This window comes from Narcine bancroftii, chromosome 1 (genome assembly GCF_036971445.1).
Source record: "Narcine bancroftii isolate sNarBan1 chromosome 1, sNarBan1.hap1, whole genome shotgun sequence".
Taxonomy (NCBI): domain Eukaryota; kingdom Metazoa; phylum Chordata; class Chondrichthyes; order Torpediniformes; family Narcinidae; genus Narcine; species Narcine bancroftii.
The window spans coordinates 232,037,080-232,055,804 of NC_091469.1; the positions used below are offsets into that span (position 1 = coordinate 232,037,080).

Here is an 18,725-nt window from a genome sequence, read left to right on the forward strand (position 1 = left end):
GGGTAACCACAACTCCCCTTTTCATTTGGGTTGCGATCTTAGTTGCAGTTTCAACTTATTTTGCAGTGACGGGTTATTCCCCCTCCACCCAGCCCTCTCCAGAAAACACTTTTTTTTAACACATATAACAAAGCTCTCTCTCTTTTTTCCCCATTACCCCCTTCCTTCCCTTCTCTTTTCCCTCTTTAGTTCTTTACATATACATTGTTTTTACATCTTTTTATATACTTTATCGCCGTTCTTCATTCTTGTTACATCTCTTCTCCTGTCCCGCAAGCGTTCTGTGAATTCCTGCGCTTTCTCTGGATCCGAGAACAGTCTGTTTTGCTCCCCGGGTATAGATATTGTAAGCATGACTGAATGTCTTAATGTGAATTTTAACCTTTTTTCCATAAAGTTGATTTCGTTGTATTAAATTCCTTCCTCAAAGAGTTCAAAATTTGTGTCTGGGTAAAAAAATATTTTTTGACCCTTCCTTGTATTCCAATGGTTTATTATCTTCTCTAATTTTATTCCTTGTCCGTTCCAGTATATTTTCTCTTGTCGTGTATCTCAAAAATTTTACTAAGATGGATCTTGGTTTTTAATGTGCCTGTGATTTCGGAGCTAATGCTCTGTGTGCCCTTTCTATTTCCATTTCTTCCTGCATTTCTGTCATTCCCAGGACCTTCGGGATCCATCCTTTTATAAATGTCTGTGCCTTCTTCACCCTCCTTCAGGCCCACTATTTTAATGTTGTTTGACCTACTATCATTTTCCAACATATCAATTTTCTGAGAGAACAACTCTTGTGTCTCTAATTTTTTTGTCAGTTTCTTCGAATTTTTCTCTTAAGTCATTCACTTCCATTTCTACAGCCGTTTCCTGCTCTTCCACACTCTACTCTTTTCCCTATTTCTGTCATTACCAGTTCTAACCTTTGCATTTTATCTTCTGTTCTTTTCATTTTCCTTTTAATTACATTAAACTCTAATGACGACCATTCTGTTCGTGATCTCATTTGTTCTTCAAAAAAGACTTTATCTATATTCTGTTCATCAGTTTTACCTTCTATTTCTCTGTGAAGATCTTAGTCTCTTCTTCTTCCTCTTCTTCTATGTCTGTATCTGTGTTTGTGTCTTCTTCTCTTCTTTGTGTCTGTGTCTCTTCTGTTTTTCCTGATGAGCTCCTTGTATCTCTTTGTTGGGCCTCTTCTTGCTGGGCCTCTTGTTGCTGTTCCTCCCCTCTTGGGCTGCTCATTTGTTGTGCTTCTTGACGTTGGTCTTCTTGTCAATCTTCCCTCCGTCTGTCTTCCACATCTATTTCATCACACCCTCTTCTGCTGTTTTCCTTATCCTCCAGCTGAGAGCCCTGGTTTCGGGCATCTCTCAGCTGCTCGGTCTGTGACAGCTCGCTCCTCTGCTGAGCCCCCCTCCTGCCGGTGTCCTCTTCTCTGATTGTGCCATTTTTTTGGGTTCCGAGAGCCATTTATGCAGTGCACCAGCTGGTGGGACGCGACTCTGTAGGGCAGGTACTGACCTTGAGGGTTGGGGACTCGTCGTCACCACAGCATCCTGTTCCTTCCTGCAGGTAAGGCCTTCTTCCTTCTCCGGCGACTTTTTTACTTCTTTTTTTCCAGCTGTTCTTACTTTCTCCTTGGAAGCCATCTTCTTTTTCTTCTCTGTATCTTTATCTTCTATTTCTTGTACTCTATTTCTGTTATGGTTTGCTTTTTCCTAACTTTTTTTTTCAATTTTCCTGGAAAGGGCTGGTTTTCCCGACCAGCCACTACTCCATCACGTGACTCCTCCTAGTCCATCATAATATTTGAAGTCATGAACTTAAATGCCCAAGAAATTATTCAGGCAATTCCTTTGAGTATTTCCACTGTTTCTAGAAGAATTGACAAGATGGCAAAGGACATAGAACAACAATCAGTGATTTAATTACAATCCAAGAAATTCTGTTATTAATTAGAAGAATACACTCTCACGTTCTTGTGGCTTCTGCCAGATTCTGGAATGGAAACGAGTTGACAGAAGAGATGTTGTTTTCCAAAAGGATTAAAATGGATACTCTGGGACTGACTATTTTCGAAGAAGTTAAGAATGACCAAAACAAGAACAGTATTCCATGCAAGAAGATAGTTGCCCATGTAACCAATGGTTTCTCTTCAATGTTTGGAGAATACAGTGGGTTCATTGAACTTCTGTAAAATGTTGTACCTTTAATCTTTATTGTTGATTGCGTCATTCCTGGGGAGCACAAGGAGGATATTGAAATGTTTCATTTTCAATTGTTATAAAAACCATAAATTTTATAAAATCACATCCCCTTCAAATCCATCCATTCTGACAGCCTTGTGAGGAAAACGACAGACATTTCCAGGTGCTGCTTCCGCATACTGGGGTATGGTAGGTGTCTGTTGAAAGGAAATTGTCTTGATTGTTTTGTTGCACTCTGAGACAATTATTTCTTTCTCAGATGAACATGGAACCAAAGTAATTCAGAATCAGGATTTATTGTCATGAACAAGTCATGAGATTCGGTGTTTTGCGGCAGCGTCATAGGGAAAACATTCATATTCTTACCATCTTGCCACATCACCATAAATAATAATTACAATAATCGTGCACAAAAAGTAAGGCCGTGTCTCTGGTTTGATCATTTAGGAATCTGATGGCAGCGGGGAAGAAGCTGTCCTCATGCCACTGAGTGCTCATCTTTAAGTTCCTGTGCCTTTTTCCCCTGATGGTAGCAGAGTGCAGTGGGTGTTGCCTGGGTGGTGGGGTGGGGGGTCTTTGAGGATAGATGCTGCTTTTTTAGGACACTCCTTGATGGAGTGATGTCACAGGCCGAGTTAACAACCCTCTGGAGTTTATTCTTGTCCTGGTGCCTCTGTACCAGGCTGTGATGCAACCAGCCAGAATGCTTTCCATGGTACACCTTGTAGAAGTTTTAGAGAGTTTTAGGTGACATAGCGAATCTCCTCAGGCACCTCACAAAGTATGGTCGCTGGCTAGCCTTCTTTGTGATTGAATCAACGTGGAGGCACCAGGACAGTGTCATGTTCACCTTGGCTTTGTAGGCTGTAATGGCTTGCATTCTCCACAATAACTGGCATGCATCTGTCTCTAGTTTCAACGGGAAATGCCACTTGGCTTCGGAGATGGACTTCTTGTAAAGGTCTCAATCCGTGGCCTTAAATGCCCTTGTTCACGCCCTCAGCAGGTTGAGGATTCTCTGATTCATCCAGGGCTTCTGGTTGTGGAACACATGGTATTTGTGTATGGGCACTCACTTATCCACACAGGTCTTAATGAAGTCGGTGACACCTGTTCCTTATTCATTGAAATCTATGGATGAGCTCTTGAATATGTTCCAGTCCACCGATTCAGAGCTCCTCTGCCTTCTTCGACCATACTTTTGCTGTCTTCACCACTGGTGCTGTGGTCCTCAGTCTCTGCATGTACACTGGGAGTACGTACAGCCATGTGATCAAACATGCTAAAGTGCGGTCATGGTATGGCTCGGTATGTGTTTTTCATGATGGTGTAGCAGTGGTTGAGTGTGTTGGTTCCCTTGGTCTCGCATGTGATGTGTTAGTGGTAGTTTGTCCGAGACTTCTTCAGGTAGGCCTGATTGAAGTCTCCCACAATGATTGGGAAGACATCAGGATGCGCTGTTTCATTGCTATTTATCATAGTGCTCAGTCCCTCCAGTGCCAGGCTGACATTAGCCTAGGGCGGAATGTACACTTTGAAGGATGATGGTGGTGAACTCCCTTGGCAAATAGAATGGGCGACATTTGACCGCCAGATATTCTAGGTCTGGGGAACTTGACTGATGACACAAATATCGCCTCCTCTGGTTTTTTCAGACACCGGTTTAATTAGTGCAATGGAGGGTGTAGCCTTAGGCTGCAGTGCCATATCCGGAATGTCCACATTTAGTCATGATTCCATAATGCGCATCACTCAACTCCCTGATGTCTCTCTGATGTTGAAGTCTGGCTTGGAGTTCATCAAGTTAAGTAAAGGTTGATGTAAAAGCAGACTTATTTTATCTTGCAGGTATCTTTGACAGACTCAATTTATTGAAGAACTCAATATCCTCATTGATTGTAAGGAAGCCATTGTTTCTTTCTTTAACTTCCTCAAAGTCTATTAAAGAATTATCAGGTGTCTCGAATTTTAATAATTCCAAAATCTAAACACTAATGCAAAGGCACTAAAAGACCTAATGGAAATACAGTCAAAGTCTAAAAGACAGACTGCTCGATGATTTGATCGGTCTGGATTTTCGGGTAGTACTTTTAAAATTCAAATTTAAGAAGAGTAAATGGGTACATTTTGATAGTTTATTAACAAAATATTTTTCATATAAAATACAAATTAGAACAAAACAACTTCCTCATGGTCGCTTGTTGCTGCTGTGCATCTGTGCCGCTCACGCATGCACGTGAAAGCAGAGAATTTTCGAGAAGTCTGGATTCGTGGGTGGTATGGATTTCTGACATCTGGAATTTTGGGCTTTCACTGTACCCACAGAATTGCAGAAAAGACTTAATGACCTGTTAAACCCCAATATCTCACATTGGATATTCGATCCATTTGAGAAACAAGCGACTGAAGTTGATGCAGAAATTCAAGGGAGGATCTTCAACGTGATAAAATTGCATGCCACAAGTTCAATCAATATATTTTTAAAAATAATTTAAAATTGATCTGCTGAGTAGATTTCCAAAACTAGAGGAAAGGCTGAAATATTTTTCATCATCTTTCCCTCAACATGCTTAGTTGAATGTGGATTGAGCAAGGTCGCTTCTGTGACAAAATCCAGGAACAGACTTGATATCACAAGAGGTGATTTTTGAATATCACTATCCAATATTGAACTCTAACTTCAAAAAATTGCACAGGAACCTGAAAATCAAGCATCTCACTCAAATTTTCATTTAATAAGAATTATTTTTAAAGCTTTTATTAAGTTTTCACATCCTCAAGTTTAGGGTTAAGGTTCCCTAATGACTCATTGTGTAAAAACCATTGCTCTCTAAGAATATTTAAAATTTTTTGTAATATTCATGTTTTTTTTTAACATGTTCAATTGGAATAATTTCTTTTTTGTCTCTTTAATCTGGAATCACAAGCCACAATTGTTGCACTCAAGAGTAAAAACTTGTTTTCATTTCACCTCATGCAACATAAATATTTTTTTGTTTTTTAAGTTGTCAGTCAGAGAGAAACATGGAAGAATGCATCCAAACATTCTGCTACACAGGGAAGGGGGACCATAAACTTTGAGTAGGGTCCTGAGGGATCATAGTGAATGTGAGGTTGAAAATGACTGCATACATTCGAAGAGCAAGAGCACATTACAATGTAATGTTGCAGTGAAAAGATCAATTAGCACAGAGCAAGGACAGCATGTGGTAATATTGTGAAGTTTATTGAGAAGCCTAATGGCTGCAGAAAAGAAGCTGTAGGAAATCTAAACCTTGACTGGTGGTCCCAAGAAGGTTTCTTGGTAACAAGTCAAGCAGAAGCAAGGTTCCTCCTGATTACTATCTCCCTTGAATTGTGCCTCCTCCATATTGAAAGAGCCAGAAAATATCAAAGTATTATGGTTTTTTTGAACGCCAGTGTCTGGATTAGCCATGTCCTGAAGCTTCTGTCTGCTGAATTATAATGGCATGCGGTGAACAAACTAAACTGAGGGTTAAAACTTCCATCATGATGAAAGCATCTTTTGCAATTTGAATCATTCCGTGTGGTATCAAGAAATGAGAGGGAATGGGGCATGGCCATGCAGAGGATCTGAGCAGATGTGTTTTGAAAGAACTCTCCATAAAAAGTATGAAAAAGACAGTTTAAAAGTTCAAATATCAGACTTTTTTCGTCAAAAATGAATAAAACTAGTACTAAATGACCAAGGCAACCAAACACAAAAACTGAAGAAGCAACAGCTCAGCCAGCAACTTCGAGTGAAAGCCCAATGAGGTGTGGCATAGGAGGGGCCTTGGGACTGGGTGAACCCAGCAGAACCTGGGGGTAAGCCCAAGATATTAGCCAACATCATGAATAAGATGGAAACTTGGTGCACTCGTTTTGAGAGCATTGAATCAGCGAAAAGAGACATATCGGAAATTAAAGAAATAGTGGAAGATTTAACGGAACAAATGACTCAAGTGGAAGCTGGGCAAGACAGAACAAAAGGCAGGAGAAAGGCTCAAGAAGAAAAAGCAAAAACATGGGACACAGAAAAGAAATGATGGACAAAATTGATCATATGAAAAATGAGAATAATTGGACTGAGAGAAGGAATCAAGAGGAAAGACCCAATGTGCTTTAAAACATGGATCCCAAAAATGCAGGGACAAAACAAAGCTGCAAATTGAAAGGGCTCACCCGACCCTCAGACCCAGAAGAACTGGCAAAAAATGACCACGACCAGTCTTGGTAAGACTTTTAAGTTATCAGGAGCAGGATGCGAAGTTGGGAGCAGCATATGAATATTCAAAAAATAACAATGGCCCATTGGTGTTGGACAATGAAAGAATAATGATTTTTTCAGGACTTTAGCCCTGACTTGGTCAAACAAAGAAAATAATTTGATGAGGTAGAGAGACAATTGCGATCCATAAACTTAAAATATTCATTGATTTACTCAGCGCTGCTGAGTGTTGACATCCCAGAAGGTAACTGAAGAATTTTCAAGAATAAAGAAGAAATGAAAGAGTTGTAGTGAAAAGATTTGAGCTGCCAGATAAGAAGATTGAAAAGACCATTTTGGAACGGGACTAACTGAAAGATGTATTTTTTTTCTATTTTGTATTACTGAGCGATCTTGTTTTTGCTGGAAAGTGGCAGAGTGGGGCCACTGAAGTAAGAGGGAGCGCAACAGTTTTAAAAGATTAATTTTCTTCAGAAGATTCCGCAAGCTTTTCTTGCAGGCTTCTAGGTTCTATTTACATCACCATCAGAGCTAGAGGATGTGTGTGTGTGTTTCTTAAAGGGGAAATATGTATGTTTCTTAAAAGGGCAATGTAACAATATTATTTTTAAAACTAAAAAGCTTTTATTGTTATACAATATTTGTTTGAAAAACAGTTTGGATAAAACACTAAAGTTTATTAGTCTTAATATTAATGAGTCAAATAGGGAAGTGAAATGAAAAAAGGTGTTTTTCAAATCTAAAGAAATTAAAAGCAGATATAATCTTAATGCAGGAAACTCATCTCACCAAATTGGAACATGATAAATTAAAAAGAGGATGGGTAGGACAAATAATATAGTCTCTCTTGGGTTCAAAGGCAAGAGTGTGGCAATTCTAATTAATAAAAATACACCAGTATTAATAGAAGATACAGCAATTGACCAAGCTAGAAGGTATGTAATGGCATATTGTAAAAAAAATTATGGAGAAGCATTGATATTTATGCCCCAAATTATGACAATCAAACCTTTTTAAAGCATATCTTCTTAAAAACAGCAGCGATAAGGTAAAATATATTGGTCAAAGAAGATTTTAATTTTTACTTGGATCTAATGCTAGATAAATCTGCTTGAATAGTAATGAGGCAAAAGCAGCAAAAACCACAATTTCGTATATAAAGAATCTAAATCTTATTGATATATGGAGGTAATTAAATCCCACAGATAGGGACTACTCCTTTTATTCAAGGGTACACAATTCACTTACAAAGATTGATTTATTTTTAATGTTTGCCCAGTTAAAAACTAGAGTGATAGAAACAGAATACCCAGCGAGGCTTCTATCAGATCACACACTAACATTAACTATTGCAATAATATAAAAGCAAGAAAATATATATGGAAGTTGTGTCAATACCACACTACTGAAAAGAACAGACTTCTGCAAGTTTATAAAGAGATAGATAGAAATATTTTGTGAAACAAAGTAGCCATATGTTAATAATAGCTTTTTTGATATGGGACACCCTCAAAGCATATTTGAGAGGACAAATTATATCATATACAAAGAGTATTGAGAGAGAATATATGGCAGAAGTAAGCAGTTTAGAGAAAAATATAGAGTTAGAAAAAAAATAAAAGAATAAGACTACAAGAAGAATATAGACTACTGGAAAATAAAACACTAAGATAAAATACAATAATATAGAACAGAAAAAGCTATATTTAAAAACTAAACAATATTATGAATTTGGTGATCGGGCACATAGTCTTGGCAAATTAAAGCAGAGGAGTCATTAAGAGTGATAATCGCTATTAAAAACAGTCAGACACTAGCATATAAACAAGAAGAAATTAATGTTTTTGGACAACATCACACAAAATCAGAATTACTAGGAGATGAGAATGAAATCAAAGAATTTTTGTTGAATGTTAAACTTTCAAAACTAGAAGACAGAGAAAAGACACTCCCTTTGCAAGAGAAAAAAATTGAAAAGCCTGGGTATCCCAACAGGCTAATAAATGACTGGGGGAGGATGGATTCCCACCTGAGTTTTGCGAACAATTCAAAAAGTATTAATGCCCCTATTCTTTCTTTCTTTGGCTTGGGTTCGCGGACGAATATTTATGGAGGGGTAATGTCCACGTCAGCTGCAGGCTCGTTTGTGGCTGACAAGTCCAATGCGGGACAGGCAGACACGGTTGCAGCGGTTGCAAGGGAAAATTGGTTGGTTGGGGTTGGGTGTTGGGTTTTTCCTCCTTTGTCTTTTGTCAGTGATGTGGGCTCTGCTGTCTTCTTCAAAGGAGGTTGCTGCCCGCCGAACTGTGAGGCGCCAAGATGCATGCTTTGAGGCGATATCAGCCCATTGGCGGTGGTCAATGTGGCAGGCACCAAGAGATTTCTTTAGGCAGTCCTTGTACCTCTTCTTTGGTGCACCTCTGTCTCAGTGGCCAGTGGAGAGCTCGCCATATAACACGATCTTGGGAAGGCAATTGTCCTCCATTCTGGAGACGTGACCTACCCAGCGCAGTTGGATCTTCAGCAGCGTGGATTCGATGCTATCGGCCTCTGCCATCTCGAGTACTTCGATGTTGGTGATGAAGTTGCTCCAATGAATATTGAGGATGGAGCGGAGACAACGCTGGTGAAAGCGTTCTAGGAGCCGTAGGTGATGCTGGTAGAGGACCCATGATTCGGATCCGAACAGGAGTGTGGGTATGACAACGGCTCTGTATACGCTAATCTTTGTGAGGTTTTTCAGTTGGTTGTTTTCCCAGACTCTTTTGTGTTGTCTTCCAAATGCGCTATTTGCCTTGGCGAGTCTGTGTCTATCTCGTTGTCGATCCTTGAATCCGATGAAATGGTGCAGCCGAGATAGGTAAACTGGTTGACCGTTTTGAGTTTTGTGTGCCCGATGGAGATGTGGGGGGGCTGGTCGTCATGGTGGGGAGCTGGCTGATGGAGGACCTCAGTTTTCTTCAGGCTGACTTCCAGGCTAAACATTTTGGCAGTTTCCGCAAAACAGGACGTCAAGCGCTGAAGAGCTGGCTCTGAATTGTCAACTAAAGCGGCATCGTCTGCAAAGAGTAGTTCACGGACGAGTTGCTCTTGTGTCTTGGTGTGAGCTTGCAGGCGCCTCAGATTGAAGAGACTGCTATCCGTGCGGTACCGGATGTAAATAGCGTCTTCATTGTTGAGGTCTTTCATGGCTTGTTTCAGCATGATGCTGAAGAAGATTGAAAAGAGGGTTGGTGCAGCCTTGCTTCACGCCATTGTTAATGGAGAAGGGTTCAGATTATTAATGAATTAATGAATTATTAATGAATGTTCTGAACCAAGCAATAGGAATACAGACCCTCCTGGAATAATTCTCAACCGTGATTATTACTGATTTACCAAAAAAAGGAGGACCCATTAAAAACTTCATCATATAGACCAATCTCTCTGTTAAATGTGGATTATGAGATACTAGGAAAAGCACTACCAAAGACAATATCTACCAAAATTGATACATACAGACCAGGTAGGATTTGTTAAAAGAAGACATTCCTCAAATAGTCTAGGAAGGTTATTTAATACAAATGGAAAAATTCAAATGGAATCCAAGTCTCTCTGGACACGGAAGAAGGGTTTGACTGTTTGGAATGGTCCTTTCTATTTAAAACAATGGAAACATTTGGCATAGGCAGAACATTTATAAACTGGATAAAAACTTTATATCATAAACTGCAAGCTAAAATTATAACCAATAATCAGATATTAGTAATATTCCCCTTGATAAATCGAGTAGACAGTGATGTCCCCTGCCCCCAAGTGCTTTTTATTTTAGTGATTGATCAGCTGGTGGAGATAATAAGGAATCCAGATATCAGGGGCTTCAAAGTTGGATAAAAAGAACAGAAAATTAGTCTATTTGCCGATAATGCGCTAATATACCCATCAGACCCGGCTAAATCTTAGGAAAAATTACAAGGAACACTCAAAATATGAAGTAATATCTGGTTTTTAAAAATGGACAAATGCAATTAAGACATTTTGAATATGGAAGATACCAAAATGGAAGTAAATTTAAATGGAAGCCAGATGAATTAAAATATATTGGAATAGCAACTGACAACAATTTACAAAATCTGTATTAACTAAATTATGTTCCTCTTTTGGGGAAGATAGAAGAAGACCTGCAGAAATGTAGACACTGACCAGTTACTATAGTGGGAAGGGTTAATTGTGTCAAAATGGAAGTAATGCCAAGATTGCAGAATCTTTTTCAATTGTTGGCTATTCCTTTACCTAAAAATTTCTTTAAATTATTAAACATTCATATTAGACCATTCCTATGGAATAATAAGGTACCAAGAATCGCACTGAAGTGGGACTACGGGCTGGGAGGACTTAGACTCTCAGATTTTTAAAAATGCCACCTTGCTACATTGGCTAGATTTCTTACAGGCCTCTTTGTGGAAGACAGCCCCCCCCCCCCCCACCTATGTTTGGATTCAGATGGGATTGCACTCAATAGGGGAGGGAAAAGCAAAGGTTTTTATCTATAAATGTCTGGGGGAAAAAAACCTGATAATCCCATACTAATGCATATGATCAGAACGTGTCAAGAAATTAATGAATGTAAAGGGGAGAAAAAAATAAGGATATAAATAAAAGCACCACAGTGAAAAATGTGTTATTGATAGGCAATAGAATATTAAATTTGTGATATGTCAAAGGCATAAGATATATTAAAGACTGTAATATGGAAGAAACTCTTATTTCCGTTTAACAACTGAAACACATATACGGAGAGGCCAATGGGATATTCTTCTGTTTTCTCCCGCTTAGATCGTTCTTAAGAGAAAGATGGGGACCAACGTTGATCCCACCTGAAATTAGTGAAATGGAATGAACGGTTTGGGTGGGGAATACACTCAAATTTATAACAAAAATGTTCTGCTCTCTTGAGTGAAGCTGCAAAAACAGTTTTACAGAGGTTAAGGGAAAGATGGGAGTCGGATTTGGGTGTGGTGATTTCAGAAAGAAGCTGGTCAGATTGGTGTAAGGACAGCATGACATCAATTAGAAATGCAAGATACGGATTGGTTCATAATAATTTTTTACACCAATTACATCTTACCCCACAGAAATTACATAGATTAAAAGCAAAAATATCAGAGATGTGTTTGATATGTAGGACCTAGGAATTTTTCTATATGCTATGTGGTTGTGCATGAAGGTGAGGGCATTTTGGCAAGACATCACAGAAAAATTAACCTGGACAACCGGAGTGGCCTTCCTAGGCAACCGGAGCTATATCTGTGAGATAATTTTATGGAAATAAGCAACAAATTGAATAAATATCAAATCTCATTTATATAGGATTGGTGGGAGCAAGAAAATTTATTGCAATCACTTGGAAGTCTCTACTGGACTATGGAAATAAAGCTGCATACCTATGGGGAAAAAAAACACACACAAAATGGAAGTAAATTTAAATGGAAGCCAGATGAATTTAAAGAATAAATATGACAATTTTAGAAAGATCTGGCAGTCATACCTGGGCCATATAGGGGCCCAAAAAGTTATTTTAAAAAATGGGACTAAAAATGTTACAATTCTACATATCCAAACGTGATTTCCCCAATTGTATTCTCTATATTTAAAAGTTATGTAAGTTCTGACAATTTGCGGATCTGTATGTGTGGATAGGGGAGGGAGGGCCTCTTTTGTTTTTGTTGTTTGAAAGGAAAAGTTTAATATATTGCGATATTGTAGATTTTTTTAATGTATATTTTTGAAAAAATTAAAACTATGATTAAAAAAAGAAATGAGAGGGAGTTCTGGATATAGCCATGGGTTTGGAACAAACAGTATCCCAGTAATAGAGCAGAAGGTTTGTGCTCCAGAACTAGCTGTGTATAAAATCATGAGTGGCCAAGATATCCTAAATTGCGAGGGGTACAGATAGGTTAGACTTGCATGTAGCAGAGGTGTTTAAAACAAGTGGGCTTCAGTTTAGAGTAAGGGGTTTAGAGGTGAACTGAGAATATTTTTTTTCATGCAGCTGTGTTTGGAATGTGGAACAACTGGCTGAGGAGTTGTTGCATCAAGAGACAGCTCAGAAATAATCTTGTGACACCCAAAATACCAATTTGACAGACTACAGCCTGGTTTTATCTGTTGCTATTAATGTAGATATGAAGAGGAGTGATGGACAAGATTGATCATATGAAAAATGAGAATAATTGGACATATCGAGAATACATACAAAATTCAAGTATTTTATCCATTAATTATTTTTACAAATGGTGAAATCTGTTTTTCTATTGAAGATGTTTATCTCAAAATTGGTTAAAGTTGACAATGAAGTTCACCAGTTTTTTAGTTGAAATTGATTTTATATTGTGTATAGCTATGTTTTAAAGGAGATAAATTGTGGCTTTTTTTTAGTGTAGGTCACATACAAATACTTCAAAACAGATCTCATTTAAAATACTGGAGCTTAGCTCAAGCCAGACAGGCTAGGCTGTCTCCAAGTGCCTGAGCAGTAGCTTTGGGGAGTGCCTATTGGGACTTAACTAAGGGATTTTTGTTTTGAAAAACAATAGATAAAAAAACTTGGAGGATTAGGTTCGGAGCCGTAGTCTGTCTGAGTACAGTTGGCTGTTCTAAGAGGGTCATGTGGTTTTGAAAGCGGAGAGAGTAAAACAGGCTTTTTCTCTGTGTGAGAGAGGGAAACTTGGACTGGAACAGGACAAGTTGGCAAGCTTGTGGAAAACAAAACATTTTGAAGATGGGTTGTGAGTTCTTAGTTCAGCCTGGTCAAAGCCCTTGTGGCCCTTACAAGAGAGGACTGGCTGCATAATGTTTCACTTGAAATAAGGGAAACAAAAAGGAACTTTGTGATGACCTGAAAGAAAGAGGTTATCATCTGGAAAACCCTGATGGGGCAAGTTTTTTGGCAAGATGCTGATGTGGCTGATTAAAAGGAATCAGTTTGTGTCCAGCAACCAAAAAATCTCTCTCTGAAAACTGACAAGTACCCTCCTGAGCAGTGAACATTTACCTTTCAAGCACCAAAGCCTGGTGGACTTCATAAATGTTAAATTCTGTGCACAGTATAAGAATTGCCTGTAACCAATGAACTTGGAGGAGTGAGAAGTGAGATCAGACTGTGAATCAAATAACTTTTCTAAACTTGCATACACATTACATACATGTGCGTTTAGAATTAGAAGGGGGTTAAGTTAATAGTTAAAGTTTGATCCTGTTTTCATGTTTAAAGATAATTAAAAGCAACATCTGTTTAAGTAACCATTTGTCTTGGTGAATTTCTGTTGCTGCTGGGTTTTGGGGTCCTCTGGGCTCATAACAAAACAAAACAATTGAGCATATTCCTAATATTACGTTCTGAGAAATTATGTATTACATAATTTCCTTTTTGGGGTAAAACAAGAATAAGCAGCTGCAACTGACTTTTCAAGATTATCAACTAATTCCTAACTCAAATTTATGTCAGAAATCTCAAATCGCATTCTTTTTGATTTGGCCATTCTTTGTCCACTGCTGTTAAAATATGGCTTTTTGGCCTTCACTGAATTAGCTTCTTTGTTGCAAATAAAAATTAAACAACTGTGATAGATCTGGAATTATTTGTTGATAGTAAATCTAATTTTTTTTCGATAAATTAGTTTAAAAGTATAAGAGAAGTTTGAAATAAGTTTATTTAAAAAATGGCAGCGTTGCTACTGGCATACACCTGCAGGAAGCCATCTTAGTGCTTTTCTGCGGGGTCCAACCGCCCAGTCCGACTGCCATCAGCTCTGTACAGTCTTTAAATGGCCCGTTAAAGGAGCCAAGGATGGTTTATTTTAAAATATCGCAACCACTGGGTGTGGCCTAAAATGGCGGCTCTTATGATTCACGATCATATAAGCCCATGAGGGGTTTCAGAAGCTGGGGAAGTAGAAGAGTGGGGCAGGGCACCAGAAAACAGGGAAGTTACCTCCATTTGAGAAGGAGATGACCCACAAGATGGTGACCTTGGTGGCTGACCATTGAGACCTCTGAGGCTGAAAAAAACACTGGTAGTGGGCTGTTGGTGACTCGAGACAACAAACATGAGCTCTGTGCTGCTGACGACTGGGGTCATGGAACTCACAACAGACCGCTGGATACTGGCTAAAGGGGTACAGGGTATCAGAACCAGGATGCGAGAGGGTGCTGAAAATGTAGATCAGGAGCTTGGATTGCTGACAGTGTGGCTGTAAAGGCCATGGGAGTGCTGGAAGTGACTCTGGGGGGACTCTTTTGCTCCTCTTCCTCTGACTGTAAGGGGCGCTAGTGGTGAATCTTTGCCTTTCAGTTGATAAGATGATTGGTTAGTTGGTGACTGTAAAACTACCTCTTTGTTATTAAGTGGCAAAAAGGATCAGAAGAGTTGATGTCCACAAAGAAGAGAACAGGATGCAAGAATATGAGATAATAAGGAGTGAGATTGGGACTCTGTTGCACTACTGATAGCTAACTAGGACCTGACAGGCCAAATAGACTCCTGTCTCATAATTACAGTTAATACTAAATTCGAATGTGCTTTAATGAAGTCTTGTAGTTTAAATCCATATTGTTCAAATGTAATGAAATTTTGTGTTTTTACAAAGCAACAATAATAGCTTTTCCTCTTTCTCTTGCTGTTCAGGACAGAGGACATGCTTTGATCAGCAGATGTTGAAGTCGCTTTAATCGCTGTGGATATCATCGTGCCTTATTCAACATGGGGTTTGGAAGTGACCTTCAGAATTCTCACGAGGCTTTGCTAAAATTGCAAGAGTCTGAGCTTAAATTAATGGAGACACTGAAAAAGTTGATGTCTCTAAGGGTTAAAAGTGACAAAGAGTATGCATCCTTCTTACAGAATATTTGCCAGCAAGTGGAAAAGCATGAAGCATCCTCACCAGTGGTCTTTGTTAGCAATGTCTCTCAGGTAAATTGATCATTTTTCCAGCCTCTCTCTATCCAATAGTTTTTAAAAATATTTTATTTACAAATTTTAAACCACAATAATGATTAAATTACATGAAATTAAAGTTATTTCAAAAACATTTAAAAAAAACCTCCCCCCAAAACCCCGAGAAAGAAAAAAAAAAGTGTAAAGAAAGATGGACCAGAGAAAACCAAGGGAATAGAGCATTTATATCATAAAGTCTAATGTTGGAGGTTACCAAAAAATGAGGTCTATAAAACATACAAATGCACATTTTTAAATATGGGGGCCATATTTTCCAAAATACATGATATTCATTTTGTAAACTTAAATAATCTTCTCAAGTGGTAGTTCTGCATGCCATCTTTCCATACCTAAATCTGTATCTAACTTCCATGATATTGCCATACATTACCTAGAAATTACTAAAGCATTGTGTACAAATTCAATTTGATACATAGTTAATTTTAATTTAGGTCTTAAAACCTTAATATTACTTAATAAAAATAACATCAGATCCTGTGGGAACTTAGCCCTTGTAATCTGTTCCAAAAAATATCACCAACTTCCAGCCAAAAATATTTAACCTTAGGACACTGCCAAGTAGAATGCAAAAAATTCCAATCTCGCATCCAGACCTAAAACATAAATCTGAATTAGCAGGATTCAATCTATTTAATTTTTGTGGAGTCAAATATAACTGATGCAAAAAATTATATTGAACTAACCTATATGTAACATTTATAATTTTTGTCATATTATTTTTGCATTCCATCCAATCTTCCTCATTTATTTATCTGTTTAGATCCACTTCTCACCTTAATCTTAATTTATGCACCCCTATTTTGGGGGCTTTCATTTGAAGTAAATTATACATTATGGAAATAAATTTATTTTCATTACTGTTACGAATCAATAATTCTAGTTCACTCCAGCTAGGTATCATCAAATGGATCTATTTTAATCAATAATGCCGTAACTTGATAGCAAAGGAAAGTATTATTCGGCACATTTAAATATATTTTTCATTCGTTCGAATGTTATAAATCTTTCTGCTTCAAAGCAATCTTCTATCCTCTCAATGCCCATCTACATCCGTCCTCATAGAAAATGGAATATCTCTTTTGACAAAGGGACATCTTTCATGAAACTAAACCCTCCATACTTATTTCATTATCAATATTATTCCATAATTCAATCAAATGTTTCAAAATAGGTGTCACCCTACTTGCCATTCCTTGAGACTTGTTTTTATTTCTTTAAAGTCCTGGGCTTGCGTGGTACATCAAACAGAACAATTGAGCAGAATAATGAAGGCACATGCAGAAAACTTAAATGTTGGACCCTTGTATAGATTGACCATGATGATCAAAGATAAGCAGCAAGTGAAAAAAAACTACCAGAGTATGCAGCAACACCTGGAAGCTGAAATGTGTAAGGTAATTCAAAGTGCAGACATGAGTTTGCTCTTGGGTTATAGATTTAGTCTCCCTTATTTTTTTATCATGTGGCAATGGTTAGATCTGAATGGGTGCCACTGACTCCCTTTTCACTGAAAATGGGATTTCTCATGCAGTATTGTAAAGAGTGGTTTAGGACACCATTAATGAATATTTAGGAAGAATTAAAATTTGTTGTCATGAACCTGTCACAAATTTATTGTTTTGGAGCAGCATTACTATAAATTACATTTGAAATAAATAAATTAGTGCGACAGAAGAGAAACTGAGGTAGTATTTTTTTTTAATTTTTTATTTTTCACACCATAAATCACATTAGCCATGATATACACTATTTCTTTTTCACACATATACAGTGACTTTTTCTCCCCCCCCCTCCCTCCTCCCAAGCCACCCCCCCACCCCCCCCTCTCATCCATTTTAGGTATACAATCTAGGTTGCATTAAGCCAGTCAGACAATGTTGTCATTCAACAAAAATACACCAGAAATTCTACTGAGTCCATTCTTTTCTTTCCTTCTCCTTCCATCAACTTAGGTAATGTTTGTCCCCGGTAGGTTTTCGCTATTGTTGGGTCACTGGAGCCCAGCACTTCCATTCCTCTCTCCCTCTCTCCAAATTCTCCCCCCTCCCTTGTCTCTGCTTGCCCCACCCCAGTTTCTGCTCTTTCCCCATTCCCCCCTACTCTCTGGTTTCTGTTCTTCCTCCCCCCCACCCCAACTCTCTCATCTCTGTTCTTCCCCCTCCCCTGCAGTCTCTTCTCTTCAACCCCCCTCCCCAATCTCTGTTCTCCCACTCCCCCTTCCTGTTCTCTGCTTCCCCACACCCCCACCCCTCCCCAATCTCTGTTCCCCTCCTCAATGTCTGCCCTCACCCCACCTGCTCCCTGGTCTCTGCTTCACCCCACCCCCCCTCCCCCACCCCCTGCTCCCCCACTCTCCCTTCCTATTGTCTGCTTCCCAACTCCCTCACCCCTCCCTGATCTCTGCCCTCATCCCGTCCCCTTCCTGGTCTCTCTTTCCCCCCTCCCCACCCACTTTGCGATCCTGCTCCCCCCCACCTCCTCGCTGGTCTCTGATTTCCCCCATCCCCTCACTGCTCTCCCACCCCCTTGCCAGACCTTGGTCCCCTCTTACCCTCCCCCCCCCCCCATCCCAAACCCCTCCCACCTTCCTGAATCCTCTCTCCTCAGCCATTTTATTCCTTCATTTATGTAGAATTTCCTAAAATCATGATGTTAGTCAATTTCCATCTGCTCTCACTTTCACATGATCCATATCTCAGGGGATTGGCTAGGATCCAATATCCACACAAGCCCACATCTTCAATTTTTTTTAGTCACATTTCCTTCCAGGCTGCCTCCTGTAAAAACTCCATTTCATTCTTCTGTCTCCAGCAGGTGACAAGACTTATTCCACTTGTTCCTTGGAAGTGTTTTCCTTCCTCTTTAAATGCAGCTTACCCTCTTATCACAGTTGACAGAGTTCTCAACCACATCTCTATTTTCTGTACTTCTGCTCAGGTCCTCTGCCAGCCAGAGGAAGATGGGTTCCAGATGTCCTTACCATCCATCCTTCAGCCTCTTCATTCAATGATCTCCATAATCTCTGCCACTTCAACAAGATTTACTTACCAACCTCCTGTAATCATCTCTTCCCCTTTCAACATTCCAAAGGAATGATTATTTCCAGGTCCACTCTTCCACTTCCATCATCCATTCCCTTTCTGATGGCAATTTCCCATGCATTTGCAGGAGATACACAAGTTGTCTTTTTATCTCTGTCCCTTATCATCATTCAGGCACCAAATCAATCCTTCCAGATGAAGCAGATGATGTGTATTACTTAAATTCTGTGTTTTGCATTTAGTGCCCATGG

General features: G+C 39.0%; 1 protein-coding gene across 6 annotated transcripts in view; it reads left to right on the top strand.

Annotated features, from left to right (window-relative positions):
• Positions 1-18,725, top strand: part of fer (fer (fps/fes related) tyrosine kinase) — a 226,584-nt gene that overhangs the window by 55,191 nt on the left and 152,668 nt on the right. For 5 of the 6 annotated variants that reach the window (XR_011342757.1, XR_011342758.1, XM_069892571.1 and 2 more), the window contains 2 exons: positions 15,104-15,388; positions 16,654-16,827. Coding sequence is in view for 4 of the 6 variants with exons in the window: in XM_069892571.1 (XP_069748672.1) it covers positions 15,179-15,388; positions 16,654-16,827 (384 nt within the window). In the remaining 2 variants the exon portion in view is untranslated. Of the gene's footprint in view, positions 1-12,600; positions 12,683-15,103; positions 15,389-16,653; positions 16,828-18,725 lie in introns of all 6 variants that reach the window. The other variant, XM_069892572.1, reaches the window with a different exon arrangement.